The 18,438-nt window shown below is 40.0% G+C and overlaps 1 protein-coding gene and 1 long non-coding RNA gene across 2 annotated transcripts; one reads left to right on the top strand and one right to left on the bottom strand.

Moving 5' to 3' along the window:
- The first annotated feature begins 5,901 nt into the window (after positions 1 to 5,901).
- Positions 5,902 to 8,341, top strand: LOC138405321 (uncharacterized). Its single transcript, XR_011239039.1, has 4 exons — positions 5,902 to 7,347; positions 7,841 to 7,908; positions 8,004 to 8,072; positions 8,218 to 8,341. It is a non-coding gene; the product is annotated as an uncharacterized lncRNA (long non-coding RNA).
- A 7,038-nt stretch (positions 8,342 to 15,379) lies between these two features.
- LOC138405337 (E3 SUMO-protein ligase ZBED1-like) lies at positions 15,380 to 18,094 on the bottom strand. The gene is made up of 2 exons (XM_069513070.1): positions 17,178 to 18,094; positions 15,380 to 16,679 (listed from the first exon to the last, which is right to left on the bottom strand). Exons 1-2 carry the CDS (start codon positions 18,046 to 18,048, stop codon positions 15,649 to 15,651), a joined length of 1,902 nt encoding a protein of 633 aa, XP_069369171.1. The 5' UTR covers positions 18,049 to 18,094; the 3' UTR covers positions 15,380 to 15,648.
- Positions 18,095 to 18,438: the final 344 nt, after the last annotated feature.

An 18,438-nucleotide genomic window follows, 5' to 3' on the forward strand; every position in this document is an offset into this window, starting at 1 on the left:
ACTGGATTTACTACAGGACGACAAACATTAGATAACATAAGAAGGACCCTGCAAATAGTAAACTCGATACAAATGAAGGAAACTAAGGCTATATTGCTGAGTCTTGATGGCGAAAAGGCTTTTGATGGCGTAAATTGGATATTGGTATATTTAACATTAGAATGTTTTGGATTTAACAAAGAAGCCATTAAATGCATCAATACAATATACCAGAATGCTATAGCTAGAATAAAAATGAATGGTAGTCTAACAAAAAGCATAAAGCTACAGAGGGGAACACGCCAAGGATGTCGCCTGTCCCCTCTCCTCTTTGACTTATACATTGAACCTCTGGCGCAGGCTATAAGACAGTGTGAGGCAATAAAGGGAATACATATTAAAAAACCAAAACATGTAATAAGTCTGTTTGCAGACGATGTAATAATATATTTAGAAAGACCTGATACAAGCCTAACACATTTAAGTATATAAGGATATACAGAGACCACTCATGATATAAAACAAATGTGAATAAAACACAGATTCTGGCTTTTAATTATACCCCTTCCCAAGAAATTACAAATGCTTATAAATGGAAATGGAACTCAGAAAGCATAAAATATCTTGGGGTAACCCTAACAAAACAGATAAGCCATCTTCAGAAGATAATTCCAGCCATGTTTTCATTGTGATCAGATTCATATACAAATTAAGAGGATATTGAGAAATGGTCGACCATATCACTGGAGTTCAGTTCAAAGATTGACATTATTAAAATGAACATTTTCCTGAGGCTGTTGTATTTCTTCCAGTCCCTTACTGTCAAGATACCGTTAGAAAGATTTAAAACAAATTGATATCGAGGTTCATTTGGAGTGGTAAAAAACCAAGAATAAAATATAGCACGCTACAACTGGCTAAGAATCGGGGGGGTATGGCACTCCCAAATTTAAAGGATTATTATGAGGCAGCACAACTTGGTCAAGTGGTGTGACAAGCATTATAACTCCAAATGGAAAGAGATTGAGATGAGGGTGGCTAACAAACCAGTGCAATCCCTTTTGGGCAACATTACATTGATAAAAACACTAAAGGGTTCAATAGATCCAATAACCTCCCACACACTGACTATCTGGGCTGATTTCAATAAAAGGCATAGATTGGAAAAGAAAGTGAGATTGTTGAGCTGGATTGCATATGATGAAAGATTCAAGCCAAACTTGAGTGACCTGACATACAGAAACTGGGAGAGGAAGGGAATCACTGCCATGTGTACAATACTAAAGAATGGAAACAACATGTCTTTTCAGGACCTTAGAGAAATGTATGGATTAAAAATTTAGGATATTTTTTTAGATAACTACAGCTAAGGGATTATATTATAAGGGAAATAGGGAGTGCAAAAATATTAAACGGAGTGATAGATGTACTAATGCGAGTATATAATGGGTCAAAAATCAAGGTGGTATCTGTGTTATATGAAAACCTCAGAGACTGTACGAGTGCTTCAACTGATTACATTAGGGCTAGATGGGAGACAGAGCTGGTCCTGCAGTCAGGCCCCGTGTTCAGCCAGGCAGGGCCTCACAACCAGACACAGGTAAGGTACTAACTATAGGTTAGAGAGCGATTCAGAGGAACTTTAATGGAGGAGGTCGTAATTCATGATTACTCAGAGTAGTGAACCTGACTGAGTATAGAGACTTATTATAATGGCCCAGTAAAGTATATGAGTTGCTTATGGACGAGGCAGTTATGTGATCCTGTAAGATAACTATAGAATGGATTTTTTTATTCGTATCTGAAAGAACATAGTTCCAAAGAAATCAGGTGTAATCATGACAGTGGATGTATAGTATATAGTATATAGAAGCATAGGAAGTGTCCATATCTCCATTTAGCTCAAAATCACAGTGAAAAAATATCACAACAAAACAGCTTCTAAATAAAAGTATTAGATTCTTGTGTAACCCAGGTTAAAAATCTGTATTAAAAACAATAAATTAGTTGATTGAATGAAGACAAGTGAAATTCATGGTGGAAAAATCAATTCATTAATACTACGTTTTGGTTAATAATAAAAAACAGATGTTTATCTAAAAGGAGAGATAGAACCATAATAAAATAATTTATAGAGAGTTTTAGTTTGAAGGAGACGGGTTGGAGACGGTCTGTCACCCAATCAGAAAAGAAGCCCCGCCCATTGAGCTGATCGGAGCAGGTTCACTTCCTCTGAAGTTGCCGGGAAGAGAGAGAGCAAGGCGTATTAAACAGACACTCACCATAGGAAGATAAAACAAGAAAAGTGGATCAGACTCGGAAAAGCTGCCGAAGAAATCTCCCGGGACGACCAGGACCTGTGTGAGCACAGTCGGAGGAACCTCTCGGGAAGAGAAACGCATCGGTGAGCGGCCGTCTTGATGTGCTAGGCTAATAGCTAATGCAATGAGTTAAACCGTTAGCATAGGAGCTAACATCAGAGCACTAACTCCGGTGCTGATTGGCGCGAGAGAGACACACTACGACACACCACACATTAATGCTGAAGCCCTGATCCGACATTTTAAAGGTGCATTGTGAGACATTTGTTTGCTCCTTTGTTGCACATAGAGCTGTATTATGTGTGTGTTTAGCACCTTATTTGTGCATTCTAAGCTCATCCAGCCATATTTTTTAGCTGTGCACATTACATATTTTTCTTTCTAGATGATTGATATTGTTTTATGTGCTAATTACGATGTAAAGAGCACAGGATATTTTGATACTGTTGATTTGGAGTGAGGAAGATTATTTCAATAACATAATGTGATATTTTGAGTGTTGCTTATTTTATTACTGAACATTGTGATAGCATGTTGCAACAGTAATTGAGTAAAATTGTTATTCTCTATTAGTCGTGGGACGATAACAAATTTTGCTGGACGATATATTGTCCCACGAATTATTGCCGATAAATGATATTATTGTCAACATGATAATATATCATAATAATGCACACCCTTTCAAATACAATAAACTTTTATTTTTCAGTGATTTTTACCATCGTAATTGTAATTTCAGGAACATTGAAATATCCTAAATAGATAATAAATAAAATGGCTTATCAAGTCTCGATTAACAAAACAGCACTTCAATAAATATTGAACATTTAGGCCGTTTGTGACATGTATTTTCTCTCAGGCAATTCGTTCTGTCTGTCAAACGTTTGCAGCATCTCTCTCAATGCTGGCTTTTCAACTGTACTAAAGGGCAGCATTTCTTTTGCGATGCAGCGAACTACCATTTTTGCTCCATTTATATTAACTTTGTCGACCAAACGCCTCAGTGAGTGTTGACTTTCGGGACGAAGGCTCTGCATCTTGAGGTGCACTTTTTTTTCCCCAGCTGGGAACACTGGGTCGGGTGGTTGTGCTTTAGGTGGGCATGCGAGTTTGTTGTGTTGCTTTTTTTTGTTGCCACCACTTTTGAACTGGCTCGTCCGTGTTGATGGGCTCACCTTGCTCATTCGGTTATTACAGATGTGGTAGAAAGTAGGGCTGGGGCGACGCGTTGACGTCATCGATTACGTCGACGCAAAAAATACGTTGACGCAAAAACTGTACGTCGATGCGTCGTCCGACCAAAACAAAAAATGGCGGCAGCGAGTAGCGGCAGCAGCAACGCCAGTGAGTCAGCTGAAGCTGAACTCAGCAAAAAAAGAACACGTATTTCGAAGGTATGGGACTATTTTACAGTGAAAGGGAGCGACTCTGTTGTTTGTCGTCTTTGTAAAATGGAAATGGCCTATCATAAAAGCACGACGGCTATGCACCAGCACCTCAAAAGGCGGCATCCAGGAGCAGCTTGTGCAGATGAAAAAACACAGTAAGTTTTAAGTAACTTTTTTTTCTTTTCTTGTTTGTTTTGTTGTACATATTATATTACGCAATGAGTCGTCACATTTTAATACCGTATTATAACATTAAACATCATAACGTACCCTGTCATTCATCCAAACACCCCCACGTACACATGCACGCACACCCACTCACTCACATACACACCCTCCTCAAACTCAAAACTGATATAAGCTGCTCTTTGTTTTGTTGGTTTTTATTTCTGAATTTTGTTTGTTTTGTTTTTTTTTTTTTTTTGTCTGCCTGCTTTGTTTTGCACTTTAGTCCTGTACTACATACATTGTTGTTTTGTAATTTCTTTTTTGTAATTTTCATTTTGTAATTGGTCACTGTCATGCCGTGACAGCTCAACTACACACATAGGATTTGATTACTTGCTGATTTAAACGATGGTAATAGACAGTATAATTAGGATATATTAAAATCCTACTATTATTATTATTATTTGTATTATTTATATATAATTAATATTTTTTTAAATTATTTTTATTAATCTGTGCGTTGTGTGTGAGATTTATGTTTTCAGGAATAAGCAGAAAAGTGTGGAGGACTACTTTCAGAAGAAAAAAACAACCCCCTGCACCCCCCAGGAGGCTGCTGTACTGACTGAGAGCATCCTATCTATGATTGTGAAAGACATGAGGCCACTTGCTATGGTGGTATCAGATTGCACTACTGTATTCATTACTTGAATTTTATTTTGGAATTTGTAATTAAGAGCAATAAAAATGTATTGGAATGAAGAAATTTGTGTTTTTTCATTGAGATACATAAATTAGCATATGTAAATTGCTATATAGGTCAAATTATGGGAAAATAATCGCTAATCGAATCGAAATTGAATCGAATTGAAAAATTAATCGTTAGATTAATCGATGCATCGACATATTTGCTAGATTAATCGATTACAAAAATAATCGTTTTGCCCAGCCCTAGTAGAAAGACATTTTTTTGTACAATGTTTACTTTTTTTAGTACATCAGTTTGTCTGAAATCTGTGGTGCTTCCACCTGCTGAACACAGAATAAACTATAAGTACCAGTCTTGGCTGCTTAACACAGCTCATATTACATGTGTAAAAATTATTGTAGGCTATTGTATTGTACAGTATCTGTAAATAATCGTGTTTCTCCTCTGTTCCTTAATATCTACAGATATGACAATGATTTCAGCATAAAACATCCTTTAACGTGACTTTTTTCATTTCATTACATGAAGCACTGCAACACCTGATGTCCTCTGAATCCACTGTGGCAGCAGCAACAAGGTGGAGATCGGCAGCTTCAGGCTGGTCAACATGATAATATTGAGTCAATTTCTATATCCATTATGGTTGGTAAAATGAACACTGTTATCACAACAATGTTCATCTTTTACTTTCTGATTTGATAAACTTTAGATAAAAAGTATTTTCTTTTTTGCCATAAGAGACAGAACACGGTCAGCACAGCTGTGTCCCTCAGGTTCGTCCGTCCCTAATAAAATGACAGGAAACATAAAAGTATGGCATTATTGCAGAGATAAGTGTTACTTTCAAACAAAGTCTATGTCCTTATATTCTGTGGATATTCAACTATGTATTTGAATATGGTATCATTTGCTTTAACTGTTAGTAAGTTATGAAAACAGGTCTATACCTGGTAGGTAAACTGTTCATTCATAAATAAAGTCCAGCTCAACAAGTTTCACACTGCAGCAGCTGCACTAACGTTATTTCGGAACCAATAATCTAATAAAACATTATTACTGAAGTTACCCACAGTAACGTAGTCAAGCCAAATAGGTTGGGGAGCTGAACAACTTTACATAACGTTAAATATCTAACTTGGTGGAGCTCATTCACTAAACACACAGTCGCCTTCAGTTTAAAAGATTTATCACCATAAACTCTAACGCTCCTCTCTCCGCTGTGTGAACCGCTTCATGTCATGCCGCTCCAGTTAGCATTGCCATTACTGCTGGTATGTTGCCTGGAGGTTAGCGGAGCTAAGCTAACCAGCCAGGTACAGAGACAATGATACCTGCTCATCACTACTGACACGTAAATAAAAGGCAGTACTTTACACACCACAGACACTTCTCCGTCAGGACAATCAGCCGAACAACAAACGATAATATTCACATGTGAGTGAAAACTCCTCCCCAGACCCGGTCGCGTTCGGTGACGGGGATTAGCCTGTTAGCTCAGGTGAAGCCGAGCAGACCACAGGCTAACAGCCAGAGTGATGAGCTAACAGTGAAGTCACGTGTCAATCAAGTGATAATTATTCACAATTTCAAACCTCTGTATTATCTAAACGAGGGAGTAAGAAAAAAATCGCGCATGCACATGGCAATAAATCGAGGCCGGAAAAATTATCGAGTTCATTTTAATTTATCGTGCGAGTAATTGATTTATTGATTATCGGACCAGGCCTATTCTCTATTGATAAAGAGTTTATGTAGATTTAACATGATTAATGTACTATAATTCATTTTTTGAGATTTGAGAAAATTAAGATGAATGCTCTGATCCAACTTATCGTAGGTCAAAGTTTGATGGCGAGCCAGACCCCGGAGGATACTTGGAGATACTACACCATGGAACCTGAATCCTTTTACACTTCACATACACACACACACACACACCATCCACGCAACAGTGCGGTGGGACTGATTTTCCACCTTCACGGTGTTGACTGAACAGTGACTGAAAACAGGTGAACTGAACTTTAGAAAAAACGCAGCTGCAAAACTTTATTTTATATTTTATTTTCTATACTTACCCGGGTAAGAGTTGTGATAATTTGTGTGATTGATGTTTTTATTCATCCTTCCCATCCTGTAATAGATAGGGAAGCGTTATTGTTTCTTAAAGAGTATACTGAGTTTGTCTCATTCCTGCGTCATCGTTTGATCAATCCTGGGCTCCATAGTCGATCTTAGAACTTCTGATTTCACTGCTTATTGAACCTAGTTACTATTTTTCAGTACTATTCTCTTTTCCTCTCAGAAGGGTTACACTTGTATAGTTTTATTTCATAATACATTGGTTCAGTCATTTGTATTTATCAGCATGTAAGCTTGTTGCAGTGTCTCAAACCCAGTTTCTCATCAATGTCACAGAAGAACAACAATGAAATGGACGGCTACACACCAGAATTGTATGGACCTGAGGGCAGAAAGTGACCTTACTTTGGAGGAGATGGACGACAAAGAGTTGTTGGACATGGTCTGGGCAGTGGTCAACAAATTGTCAGAGGGCACAAATAACCATCCACTTCCTCAAGATGTCCCTGCTCAGGAATGGCATGACATGTTCAACTGGACTGGTTCTGATGAGGACCCCCCCCCAATAGCATCACCTCTCAGCTTGGAGCAGCATCCTCCTGAAACCCAATGGTGAACTGGCTGCTGCCATAAACCACCAGCAGCAAGTGTCCTGCAGTCAGGCCCCGTGTTCAGCCAGGCAGGGCCTCACATCCAGACACAGGTAAGGTACTAACTATAGGTTAGAGAGCAATTCAGAGGAACTTTATCAATACCTGTATCAAGAAAGATACTTATTTATGGAGGAGGGGGTAATTCATGAGTACTCAGAGTAGTGAACCTGACCGAGTATAGAAACGTTTACATTGGTAGAAACTTCCCGTTTGGCACGAAGAAATTCTTCTTTCATTATATTGTAAAAACTGTGCATGATTGATTTCTTCTGTGGTTGATTAAAGAATCAGTGGTGTCAGTGATAGTGCTGTGCTTTAGAGTTCTGGGAAACACCACAGAGCAACTACAGGTTACAGATATTATTCATCTTTGGTTCATCATGTTCAGGAGGACAATATTAAGATCAGGACAGAGATTATACAAGGCTGGGTTAGGTATAAATGTGTGTGGTGGTGGTTTTAACTCTCTGACACCAAGGGGACAGATGACACAGAGGATGCAGGTTGTCTTATCTCTTATTTTGTGTCTGTTCTTGTCTCCAGTTCAACAATGTGCCATCAGGGAAGCTGACCAATCACCTGGAGGTGAGACTGGCTCCTGTTGGATTATTGTAAGTATCGCACACATTAATGCAAACACACACAAACACACCTCTGAGCTACTGTTTCTATTTGTCTTCTTATGTGTCTGATTGTGTTTATGTAGCAAAGGAAAGGGGGTTTACGGGGCTCCAGGAGACAGACTTCCTTTTCCCGTGAACAACCGCCACTCACAGTAAGTCTGCCTGACTAGTTCACAATCACCTTTTCTGTCATGAATTTATATTTCTTTGATTGAGATGCTTTCTTGTTCTTTTCTTTCCTCACAGTTTTAAACATTGGTAATTCATGCTTTCTGTGTTTTTTCTGTTTTTCCACAGAAAGAGAAAATGTGAGAGCTAGCAGGATGATGACATGCCGTATGTCAAGCTTTCGAAGACGGAACAGACACTAAACGCTGTTGCTGAGCTCGAAACTCCTGACTGTGCAGTCGTTGACCCCAACGTTGAAAAGAGAGTATGTGTCTTTGCTTTGTAGGTTTGAGACTCTGTGTCACACAAACCTCATCCAGCTGTGTCTATGACCACACTTCTAAAACTGTTCTCTAACTATAATTCTTGACATCATGACACATCTATATACCCAGATTTAACTTGTGCAAAACAAGAAAGACACCATTTCATTGTTGATATGCATTATGATACATACCAAATAGATATTAGAAATATAATAAAACAAATGATTTACCAAAATAAAATTAAAATCGCGTTTATAAAAATACTATATATATATATATATACATATACATACATACAGATATACATGCAGATATACATGCATTTATACTTCTGACCAAATGTATTTATGCAAATATTTTAATGACCTACTTTTCTTATAGTAGAGTAGGTTTTAATAATGTGACTTTACTTTTACTTTTGTTAATATAAAGTATTCTGTTACATTTCATTACTGGATGTATAAGAAGTATTTAAGTGGGCAGAGAAGAGACGGGGACTTTGATACTGATTATAAAGGCTCAGTATAGTGTATGACTTGCTTATGGATGAGGCACTGATACAATCCTGGATGAAAACTATTATAACTAACAGGTTGTGGTTTTAACTCTCTGACACCAAGGGGACAGATGACACAGATGATGCAGGTTGTCTTATCTCTTATTTTGTGTCTGTTCTTGTCTCCAGTTCAACAATGTGCCAGCAGTGAAGCTGACCAAACACCTGGAGGTGAGGCTGGCTCCTGTTGAATTATTGTAAGTATCACACACATTAATGCAAACACACAAACACCTACCTCTGAGCCTCCGTTTGTATCTGTCTTCTAATGTGTCTGTGTTCATGTGGCAAAGGAAAGGTGATTTACGGGGCTTCAGGAGACAGAGTTCCTTCTCCCTGTCCAGACACAGGAGGCTCTGGAAGAGATGGCAGCTGACATTGTCGCTGCTGTCCAGATACAGGAGGCTCTGGAAGAGATGGCAGCTGACACTGTCGCTGCTGTCCAGACACAGGAGGCTCTGGAAGAGATGGCAGCTGACACTGTCGCTGCTGTCCAGACACAGGAGGCTCTGGAAGAGATGGCAGCTGCCGTTGCTGTCGAGGCACAGGGGGCTCAGGAGAAGATGGCAATGGAATTGAATGCTGCAAGAAAAAGCTCTCTGTCAGCTCTCCTGTTTTCTACTATGGATTATCCAATGCATCTAGTTGAGGACAATCTTCTTCTCCAAAATTCAGTTAAAATTAAAAAAAAAAGATTACAATGGTACTTCAAGCTCCTGAAGTTTGTTACATTCTCCTATGTGTTTTAACCTGTAATGGAAATTACATTTAATTGCATGAGCGGACAATGGTTGACCAAATTGTTAATCTAAAAAGGGTAACCTTAAGGTTTATGATGGTGGCTTAAGAGACACAGAAATTGCCACCACAATATCCAACCAGATGTTTTTTCATTTATCCAACCACCTTTTGTTTAAAAAAATGAGAAACCTTGGTGAGACAAACAAGGGGTGTTTGGATAAATTTATGAAGTGGGATGATTCAGATCTGTACGGACATTTTAAGGTCCTCATCAGTGCATAAAAGCAGAAGAGATCATTCTGTGCTTGGTTTCTCCTCAGAAACAGATCTCTGTCTGCTCGACAAGCTTTAAAATGATGGAGTACATGACAGTGGTTGTCCGATGGTGCCGTGTGCCACAGCCTAACATCAATTAACCCACATCAGGTCTTGGTGGTACATGAGCAGGTGGAACTGTACAGAAAATGAGACCCAGCATTTGAGAGTTATTTGCGCTTACCTATCCAGCGCTGGTGTTTGGAGCTATATAGCCAAAGTGTTCTCTACAATGAAGAAGCTATGGGCAGACCCGACATTTAATCTATTGGGCTCTGGAGCTTTTGAGTTATTGTTGACAGATAAACAACCATTGACTGAAATTGTCAACCAATATAGTGTCACATACACTGAGATTCAGCCAGGAGTTAGCTTCTACGAAAATGTCATGAAGACAGTAGCATTGGTGAAAGCGTGCAGTCGGACCCTAAGAAAAGAGCTGACCGTTGCAGACCATAGGATGATGTTTAAGCTATCCTGCAGACATGTAAGTACTGAGCACATCCTCTCTTAAACTTTTTTTTTTCTCAAAAAGTTTATATACTCCTTTTCTACAAATCGTTTGTTTGTTTCATGTCACCCTGACAGGAACCCCACAGCCTGGTAGTGTTGCCACCTGGGTCTGCCACCAACATGATCACAGTGCGATGCACTGAGCCCCAGACGATATATGACCTTATGCTGAAGCATGGCTTACATTGCTCCTGTAATGGAAATTTTTACATTTGTGTATGTTTAATTGCATGATGTATGTATGTGAATGACTGACCAAAGAGTTGACCAAATTGTTAATCTAAAAGGGTAACCTTAAGGTTTATGATGGTGGCTTAAGAGACTTGAGTTTTATGGCCTTGAGAAACCACAACTTTATGGTATCTCTTGGTATCTCTTATTGGGATCTCACACCTGGGGTCTCACAGGGGGGTCATCCACAGAACATGTAAACAAATGGACAGGATATCTCCTCCACTGAGAGAAACTACAGGAGGGTAATAAATACCTTTGCATGCTTAGTGGGAGGGGGCTGCGAGTTATAGGAACACTGATTCTCCTATGTTCTTTGCTCATTTGTGCATGTCATTCAGGTGATGTGTACTGATGAGTCCATCTGCAGATGCTGAATTTAACTTTCAGAAAGAAGTGTTTGACTTTGTGCTTGTTTCACAGAAATTGCCACCACAATTTTGGTGTTGTCGGCAGGATCACTCTTGTGAGAAGACACTCTGGATCTCAGGGCTGAAAGGTAAAGCTGCGCAGGGAGTCTGGGACTCTGACCTCAACCTCCCTGACAAAAGAAGGTAGAGACGTGAGGGCCTGATGCCTGAGAACCAAAGAGTGCTCTCACTGCTCTGATCCAGCGGACCAATTAGCACAAAGACACTGTCTTTCTGGGAAGACAAATTCAGAAGGGAAACGGTTCTCTCACAGGGTGAGTGACAGACGTGTCGGCATGGCAAGGTTTGGAACCGATGTAGAATCAAGGAAGCTTCGGGTGATCTTGGAGATCACGGGTGGTCTTGGAGACCACAGAGTTAATATAGAATAAGCCTCTTAGTGATCTTAGAGAAGGTCACATAGTTAATTGGGAACTAATGAGTATGGTATTAGAATAAGCAGGTTGGTGATCTGAGAGGAGGTCACAGAGTTAAGGAGTATGGATATATACAAGATATAATAATAGGAATATACGGAGTGTTTGTTGATTTTAATACACTTGTTATATTGGGTTCTGACGTCGAGTTCATGATTTAACAAACTATGATATAATATAGTAAATAGAGTTTTGCACTGGAGATGTGACTGGGACTGAAGGACTGAGACCTGAGCCAGGATCATCTCGACACTGCGATGAATCTGCTTTAAGAGAAGTTCTCAATCCCCAAAGGTAAGTACATTTAAGTAAACTTAAGTATATTAGGGGTGTAATTGGCTTTTTGAGGTTAAGACTTAAATCCTAAAATTAAAATCCTAACAACACATTTTTAACAAAAGTAAATTAAAAAGAACGGATTAAAATAAATTAGGGAATTTCTAAATGTCTTTTCCCATATCAGCATAACTTTGGTCCTCCAAATTTTGTATTTTGTTGAACAAATGGGGAGTTTAAATTGATAAATAAGAGTTATGTTAAAACTGCTGAGACAACCTATTAGAGAAATGGGTTTAAACATTGGCAAAGAAAAGAAAGATAAGGATAATGCTAATCCACTTTCTTTTCTTAATGTTCAGTATATGTTAATAAGTGATAGTAAGTGTAGAGTTAGAGAGGAACGAGTTAGTGAGGACAAATTAGAAGGAAAAAAGAAATGTAGGGATATTTGTACTGGAGCGTGTGAATTTTGGTTAACTGAAGTGAATATCAGGGACAGTTTACAGAAGGTAGGGATTGAACTAATCTCCAAGTCTCAGTGTGTCCGACTAGACCCTGATCTGGACTCAGCTCCACCGAGAGGACAACTACAGCCAGCAGCGGTGCAGTGTGATGACCAGCAGGACACTCAGCTGCTACCGGTGCAGAGGGCGCAGGCGGCAGCTCCAGCTGTCCCTAACCTCCATCCAGACCTCGACCTTGTTGCAGCAGAGGAGTTGGATAGGCCTCCATCATGCACCACTCACATACTCCACGGCGCACCGGGAAGGAGGCAATTTATAATTTGAATGCAACCCTGCAAGCACCGATGGTGGAGTAGGCTGCAGGAGATGGAAACACTCAGCTGATCTCCAGACCATGGACATTCACCAATATGAAAGAACCTACCATTTAATCTCTTCCACAAGTGTTAAGTGGGGGAGCGGTATGCAGTGCAACTGGAACCAGCACTGAACAGCAGAGACTGCTGATGACTGAGATGGGGACTCAGTATTCGAAAGTGGCAAGATCCGTCTCTGCACAGGAGTGGAGAATGGTGAATCCAGCATGGGGTCATGCTGATCATGCAGAAAAACTCTTGAACAGCAAGACAAAGAAAAAGGACAGCTGGCAGCATATCAAATCCAAGTCTGCGGGCACAAGAAAGGTCATGGACGGAGAGGAAGGGGACGTGGAAGAACTGACGCTTGTTTCGAATGTGGCAAAATTGGACATTAGATCAGGGATTATCATGAGAACCAATACACATAGTGTGATTGAGTAGCGGTGGAGCTGGGAACAGTATATAGAGAGATACACTGTACCATTGTTTTGTTAAAATGAGGTTAAGGAAATTTCAAACATACATTTTTGTTGTCACCACGCTGGCTGATAGATTTTATTGGTAGAGATTTGATGTGTTCATTGAGTAATATGCTAATTTTAACATCACAAGGCGTAGATGTAACTAGAGGATTTGATATATGCATATCAATGGAAGATTCTGAACTCTTCCCTCACCTCTGTAAGTAACACTTTCTTGTGTGTTCAATCACTGTGTTGTCTCAGTAGCTTACATTGACTCACTGGAAAGGTATCAAATTCTGATCTCCATGTTCTATCAGGCAAAGGAGAACAAAAACAATTGGTATTGAAAGTTTTGGAACTTTGGACCAAAAGGGGTTATGGGAAGGGAAAAAACATCTGATCCCAATAATAATAATAATTTGATCAGAGGTTTAGAGGTAAATCACAAAAGATTTCTGCAGTGATAAATGCAATTATCTTAAAACAGATCAGATCATTATAGCAGGTGATTTCAATATTCATGTAGATGTTGCCAATGACAGCCTTAGTTCAGCATTTAAATCAATAATAGACTCGATTGGTTTCACTCAACATGTGAATCAACCGACCCACTGCCTGAATCACACTCTTGATCTTGCCCTGACATATGGCATTGACATAGAAAATATAACTATTCCAACAGAACCCTCTTCTGTCTGACCATTTTTTACTTACATTTGAATTCAGAATAGTTAATTACGTCAATTCTGGACGGAAATTCTACTATAGTCGATGTCTATCCGACAAAACTGTTCACATATTTAAAGAACTGCTCCCCTCTTCCCTTCCCTCTCAGCCATGTGTCAGTACTATACAAGAAGATTATCAAGACCTTACTCCCACACTTGTTGATAACTTTGTAAATAGTACTGCAGCCTCACTAAAAACAGCACTTGAAGCTGTCGCCCCATTAAAAAAGAAGAAAGTAAGTCAGAGGAGATTAGCTCCATGGTATAATTCCCAAACGCGCGTTCTAAAACAGACATCGCGGAAGCTAGAAAGGAAGTGGTGTTCCACCAATCACCAAGACTTCCACCTAGCCTGGAAGAATAGCCTTATAAATTACAAAAAAGCACTTAGAAATGCCCGAACCTCTTATTATTCATTATTAATAGATGAAAATAGGAACAACCCCAGGTTCCTCTTCAGCACTGTAGCCAGGCTGACAGAAAGTCACACCTCTACTGACCCATCTATTCCTCTAGATCTGAGAAGCAATGACTTCATGAGCTTCTTCACTAATAAAATTACAACCATCAGGGATAAAATCCACCACCTCCTCCCAGTGAATAACACTGATACATTGTCTGGTCCTGAAACCATAGCACCAGATTTATGTCTAAACAAATTTTACTCTATTGATCTTCCTGAACTGACCTCGTTAGTTTCATCATCTAAACCAACTACTTGTCAGCTGGGCTCTGTTCCAACTAGACTTTTTAAAGAAGTCCTCCCCCTAATTGACCGTTCCATTTTAAATCAGATTAATATGTCTTTGCTAACCGGCTACGTACCACAGGCTTTTAAGGTAGCCGTTATTAAACCTCTGCTTAAAAAGCCTACGCTTGATCCAGAGGTTTTAGCTAACTATAGACCCATATCCAACCTGCCCTTCATTTCCAAAATCCTAGAAAAAGCCATTGCTAACCAGCTGTGCGGTTACTTAGATAGTAACGGTTTATTGGACAAATTTCAGTCAGGATTTAGAACCCATCACAGCACAGAAACGGCACTATTGAAAGTCACCAATGACCTTCTTATGGCATCAGATGATGGACTTGTCTCTGTCCTCGTCTTGTTGGACCTTAGTGCAGCCTTTGACACAATAGATCATAAGATTCTGCTACAGAGATTAGAACAACATATAGGAATTAAAGGAACAGCACTACACTGGTTTAAATCATATTTATCAGATAGATTCCAATTTGTTAACGTTAACAATGACTCCTCCATGCACATTAGGGCTGGGCGATATGGACCAAAAGTCATATCCCGATATATTTAGGCTGAATATCGATATACGATATATATCCCGATATTTTTATTACAAAGTGACGGCAAATGTTCAGTCAAAGTCAAAGCCAAATATGACATGTCACAGGTAGTTTTATTGAAACCGGCTATTTCAGTGAACAGTTGCAAAATCAAATGAATGAATAAATGCTCAGCTGTTCAAATAACTATAAAATGTAAACATAAATACTGTATAACAACAGGAGTACCTTTTTTTTTAAATCAAAGCTCTGTAAAAAAATATCTTAAATAAAAATAGCCTATGAAAAAAAATAGGCCAATCTTTTATGAGAAAAGTACAATATCAACATTAGCCCTAGTAAGGGCAGCATTTATATATAAAGAAAGAACAAAATAAAGTGCTCAGTTTAAGGAAAATGTTTTTAAACATCTTTTTTTACTTAAAAACAACATAAACAGTAGTGCTGTCTTGAGGTAGACATTAGAATACAGACAAGCGTGTCCTCCTTAGTTTAAAGATTTTGTGCGAGAAACACCAGCCTGTCAACGGCATCTGGCTTCAGAGATGCTCTTTGGCAGGTCACAATATTGCCACTGCAGCTGAAAACCCTTTCGGAGGGTGAACTGCTAGCTGGTACCAAGAGATACTTTTTTGCCAGGTGGCTCAGAGCTGGAAAGACAAATTCATGATCCTTCCACCACTTGAGGGGATCAGTGTCACTCTCCACACTTGCTGACTGCAAGTAACTTGACAGTTCATTTTCAATAGCCCCCCTCTTGGTTGGTGCAGTGGTGGTTGCTGTGCGCTGCTTGAAGAAGCTTGCCAGTGTCTTCTTAGCTTTTGGTGCCACTGCTGCTGCTTCTTCTCCATCTGCAGGCTCAGGCACAGTAGGCACACGTAAGTAAGGCTGCTGACAGCTGCTCTGATCAGCCAGTAGCGTCTCCACCTCCAAGACAGCTCTGTGCTTCAATGCATCGACCTTTTCACTTGGGATGTAGGTGGTCCTGAACCGTGGATCCACAAATGAAGCCATCTCCAGTAGGTCAGTAGTGGCTGGTTCAGAATACTTACTGTTGAGGTACTCAACAATGCTGGTCTTGATCGATTTGCGAAGCTCGCTATCACCCTCTTCACATGCCAGGAGACTTTCGTTAAAAAGGTGCAGCACAGGTTTCACATATGATAGAGTGATGTACTCCTCACCTGACAAAGCATTGGTAAAGTCCTGGAGAGGTTTCAGGACCTTTTGGACTGCTTCTAGGACCTCTAGGTCCTGCCAGGTAGGGACAAGGTGTCTGGTCTTTATGTCGCTAGACAGGACTTTGGCTAGTGCTCCTTCCTGCTCCAGGACTCTCTGTATCATCTGCTGCCTTGATCCCCAGCGTGTGGCAGACTCGGTTATGAGTTTGTGACTTGGCAGACCCAGCTGAATCTGGACTTCAGCAAGATGTCTCCTTTTCTTCCAGCTGTATGAAAAACAGCTTACAACTCTCTTGCACAGAGAAATGGCCCGAGTGACGCGCGTGTCATTCATGCCATGTCCTGTCAGAATCATAAAAAACTATTAATTAAATGGCGAGAAATTCAACTCTGGTTTCACTTTAACACACTCATACAGCCAAGTGCTTTCCAAAATCAAGCTTTAGATTTATTCTACATTAATATTATTTTTTCGTTTCATAGTTTATTTTTTTAATCAACACCAGTCCTAAACATAAATAACAAATATTATATTCATTTATTTTCTGAATTTTAATCCTGTAAGAGATTTTTATGTATTATTATTATTTTTGTAGAATTTATAAATGATGACTTTACTATATGTACATTTACTCATGTTTCGTTCTTGTTGTTGTTCTTAGAATGTATGCTATTTTTTAATGCTACTTCATATTTCTACTCCACTAAAAACTCCACACTGTTTAGGCCTACGTGTGAAAGTTGCAGACAGACACACAGGAAAATAAGGAAAAACTAACATTTTAATATGTTTTTGTTTAAAGTAAAAAATCTGAATACTCCTTAGAACACTGCACTCACCAATAGCCAGGTGTAATCTGTGACCGAAGCACTGCATCCTCAGCCACTTGTTCAGCTCAACCGCTTTGACGATGTTGCTCCCGTTGTCGGTTGTTATAGCAACCAGATGCTTTTCTTGGAGTTTCCAGCTTGCAATTGCGTCCTGTAGGGCCTCAGCTATATGCTCACCAGTGTGATCCTGGGGGAAATAACTTGTCTGGAGACACACTGTTTTTATCTCCCAGTCTTGAATGAAGTGAACTGTCACGCTCATGTACGGCCCACACGTCCTGCTCGACCACATATCGCTGGTCAACGCAAAATGGGTCACGTTAGCGAGCCGGTCAGCAAGGCTCAGTCTGACTTCATTGTACATTTGTGGCAGTGCTTCTCGTGCAAAGTAGTTGCGACTGGGAAGCTCATATCTCGGGTCCATAGTTTTCAGTAGCTTTTTAAATCCGACTTGTTCCACAGTTGCAATAGGGACCATATCTTTAGCAATGTGATAGGACACCGCTTTAGTTATAGTACACCACTTGTCACTTTTCTTTTCATAAGGCACAGTGCGGGAAAATGAAGCTTGCAGTGAGCTTTGTTTCGGGGCTGGAGCTTTTTCGGATTGTGGACGGCTCGCGGCTGGGGCTTCTGCAGCGCGCAGTTTCACACACTCTTCGTACTGCAGTTTGTGCCACTGTTTTAGGTGGTGAAAAAGATTTGTAGTGCTTCCACCCCTGGCTATAACTTGTTTATGGCACTCCCTACATATGATGTGATTTTGTTGCTCATCTGATACCTTGAATCCGAGCCATCTCCATATTACTGAGCCACTGCATTTTCTTTTACAAACCAAGTCCTCCTTCGCACGCTCCGCAGACGTTGTTGCTTCCTCCATGTTTTTTTAAGAGTGCCGGAGTGTCTGTTCCGGCCCCTCCCCTCTGTGTGCATGAAACAGGAGGGGCGGGGGCGCAGGGAGCAGTGCAGAGAGCTCCGGGTGAGCAGCTTGCCTGGAGCAAGGATCACAGCGCAAATTTGAACTATATCGATATGGTCTAATTCCATATCGCATTTAAAAATATATCGATATATTTTTTATATCGATATATCGCCCAGCCCTAATGCACATGCAAGCTAATCATCATCACAAGGTTCTGTCCTTGGACCAATACTCTTCACCTTATATATGCTCCCCTTAGGCAACATTATTAGACAGCACCACAGCAGACTGCTGGGGGAACTCCCATCATGCACTGAGCACTTCATCACTTCCCTCTGTCTCTCTGTC

This window comes from Paralichthys olivaceus, chromosome 17 (genome assembly GCF_024713975.1).
Source record: "Paralichthys olivaceus isolate ysfri-2021 chromosome 17, ASM2471397v2, whole genome shotgun sequence".
Classification (NCBI taxonomy): domain Eukaryota; kingdom Metazoa; phylum Chordata; class Actinopteri; order Pleuronectiformes; family Paralichthyidae; genus Paralichthys; species Paralichthys olivaceus.

Excerpts from the sequence above, each read along its gene's own strand:
- LOC138405337 (XM_069513070.1), bottom strand. The coding sequence starts at position 18,048 with ATGGAGGAAGCAACAACGTCTGCGGAGCGTGCGAAGGAGGACTTGGTT. Across the intron at positions 16,680-17,177 it reads CAGATTACACCTGGCTATTG|GACATGGCATGAATGACACG; the intron begins GTGAGTGCAGTG and ends TGATTCTGACAG.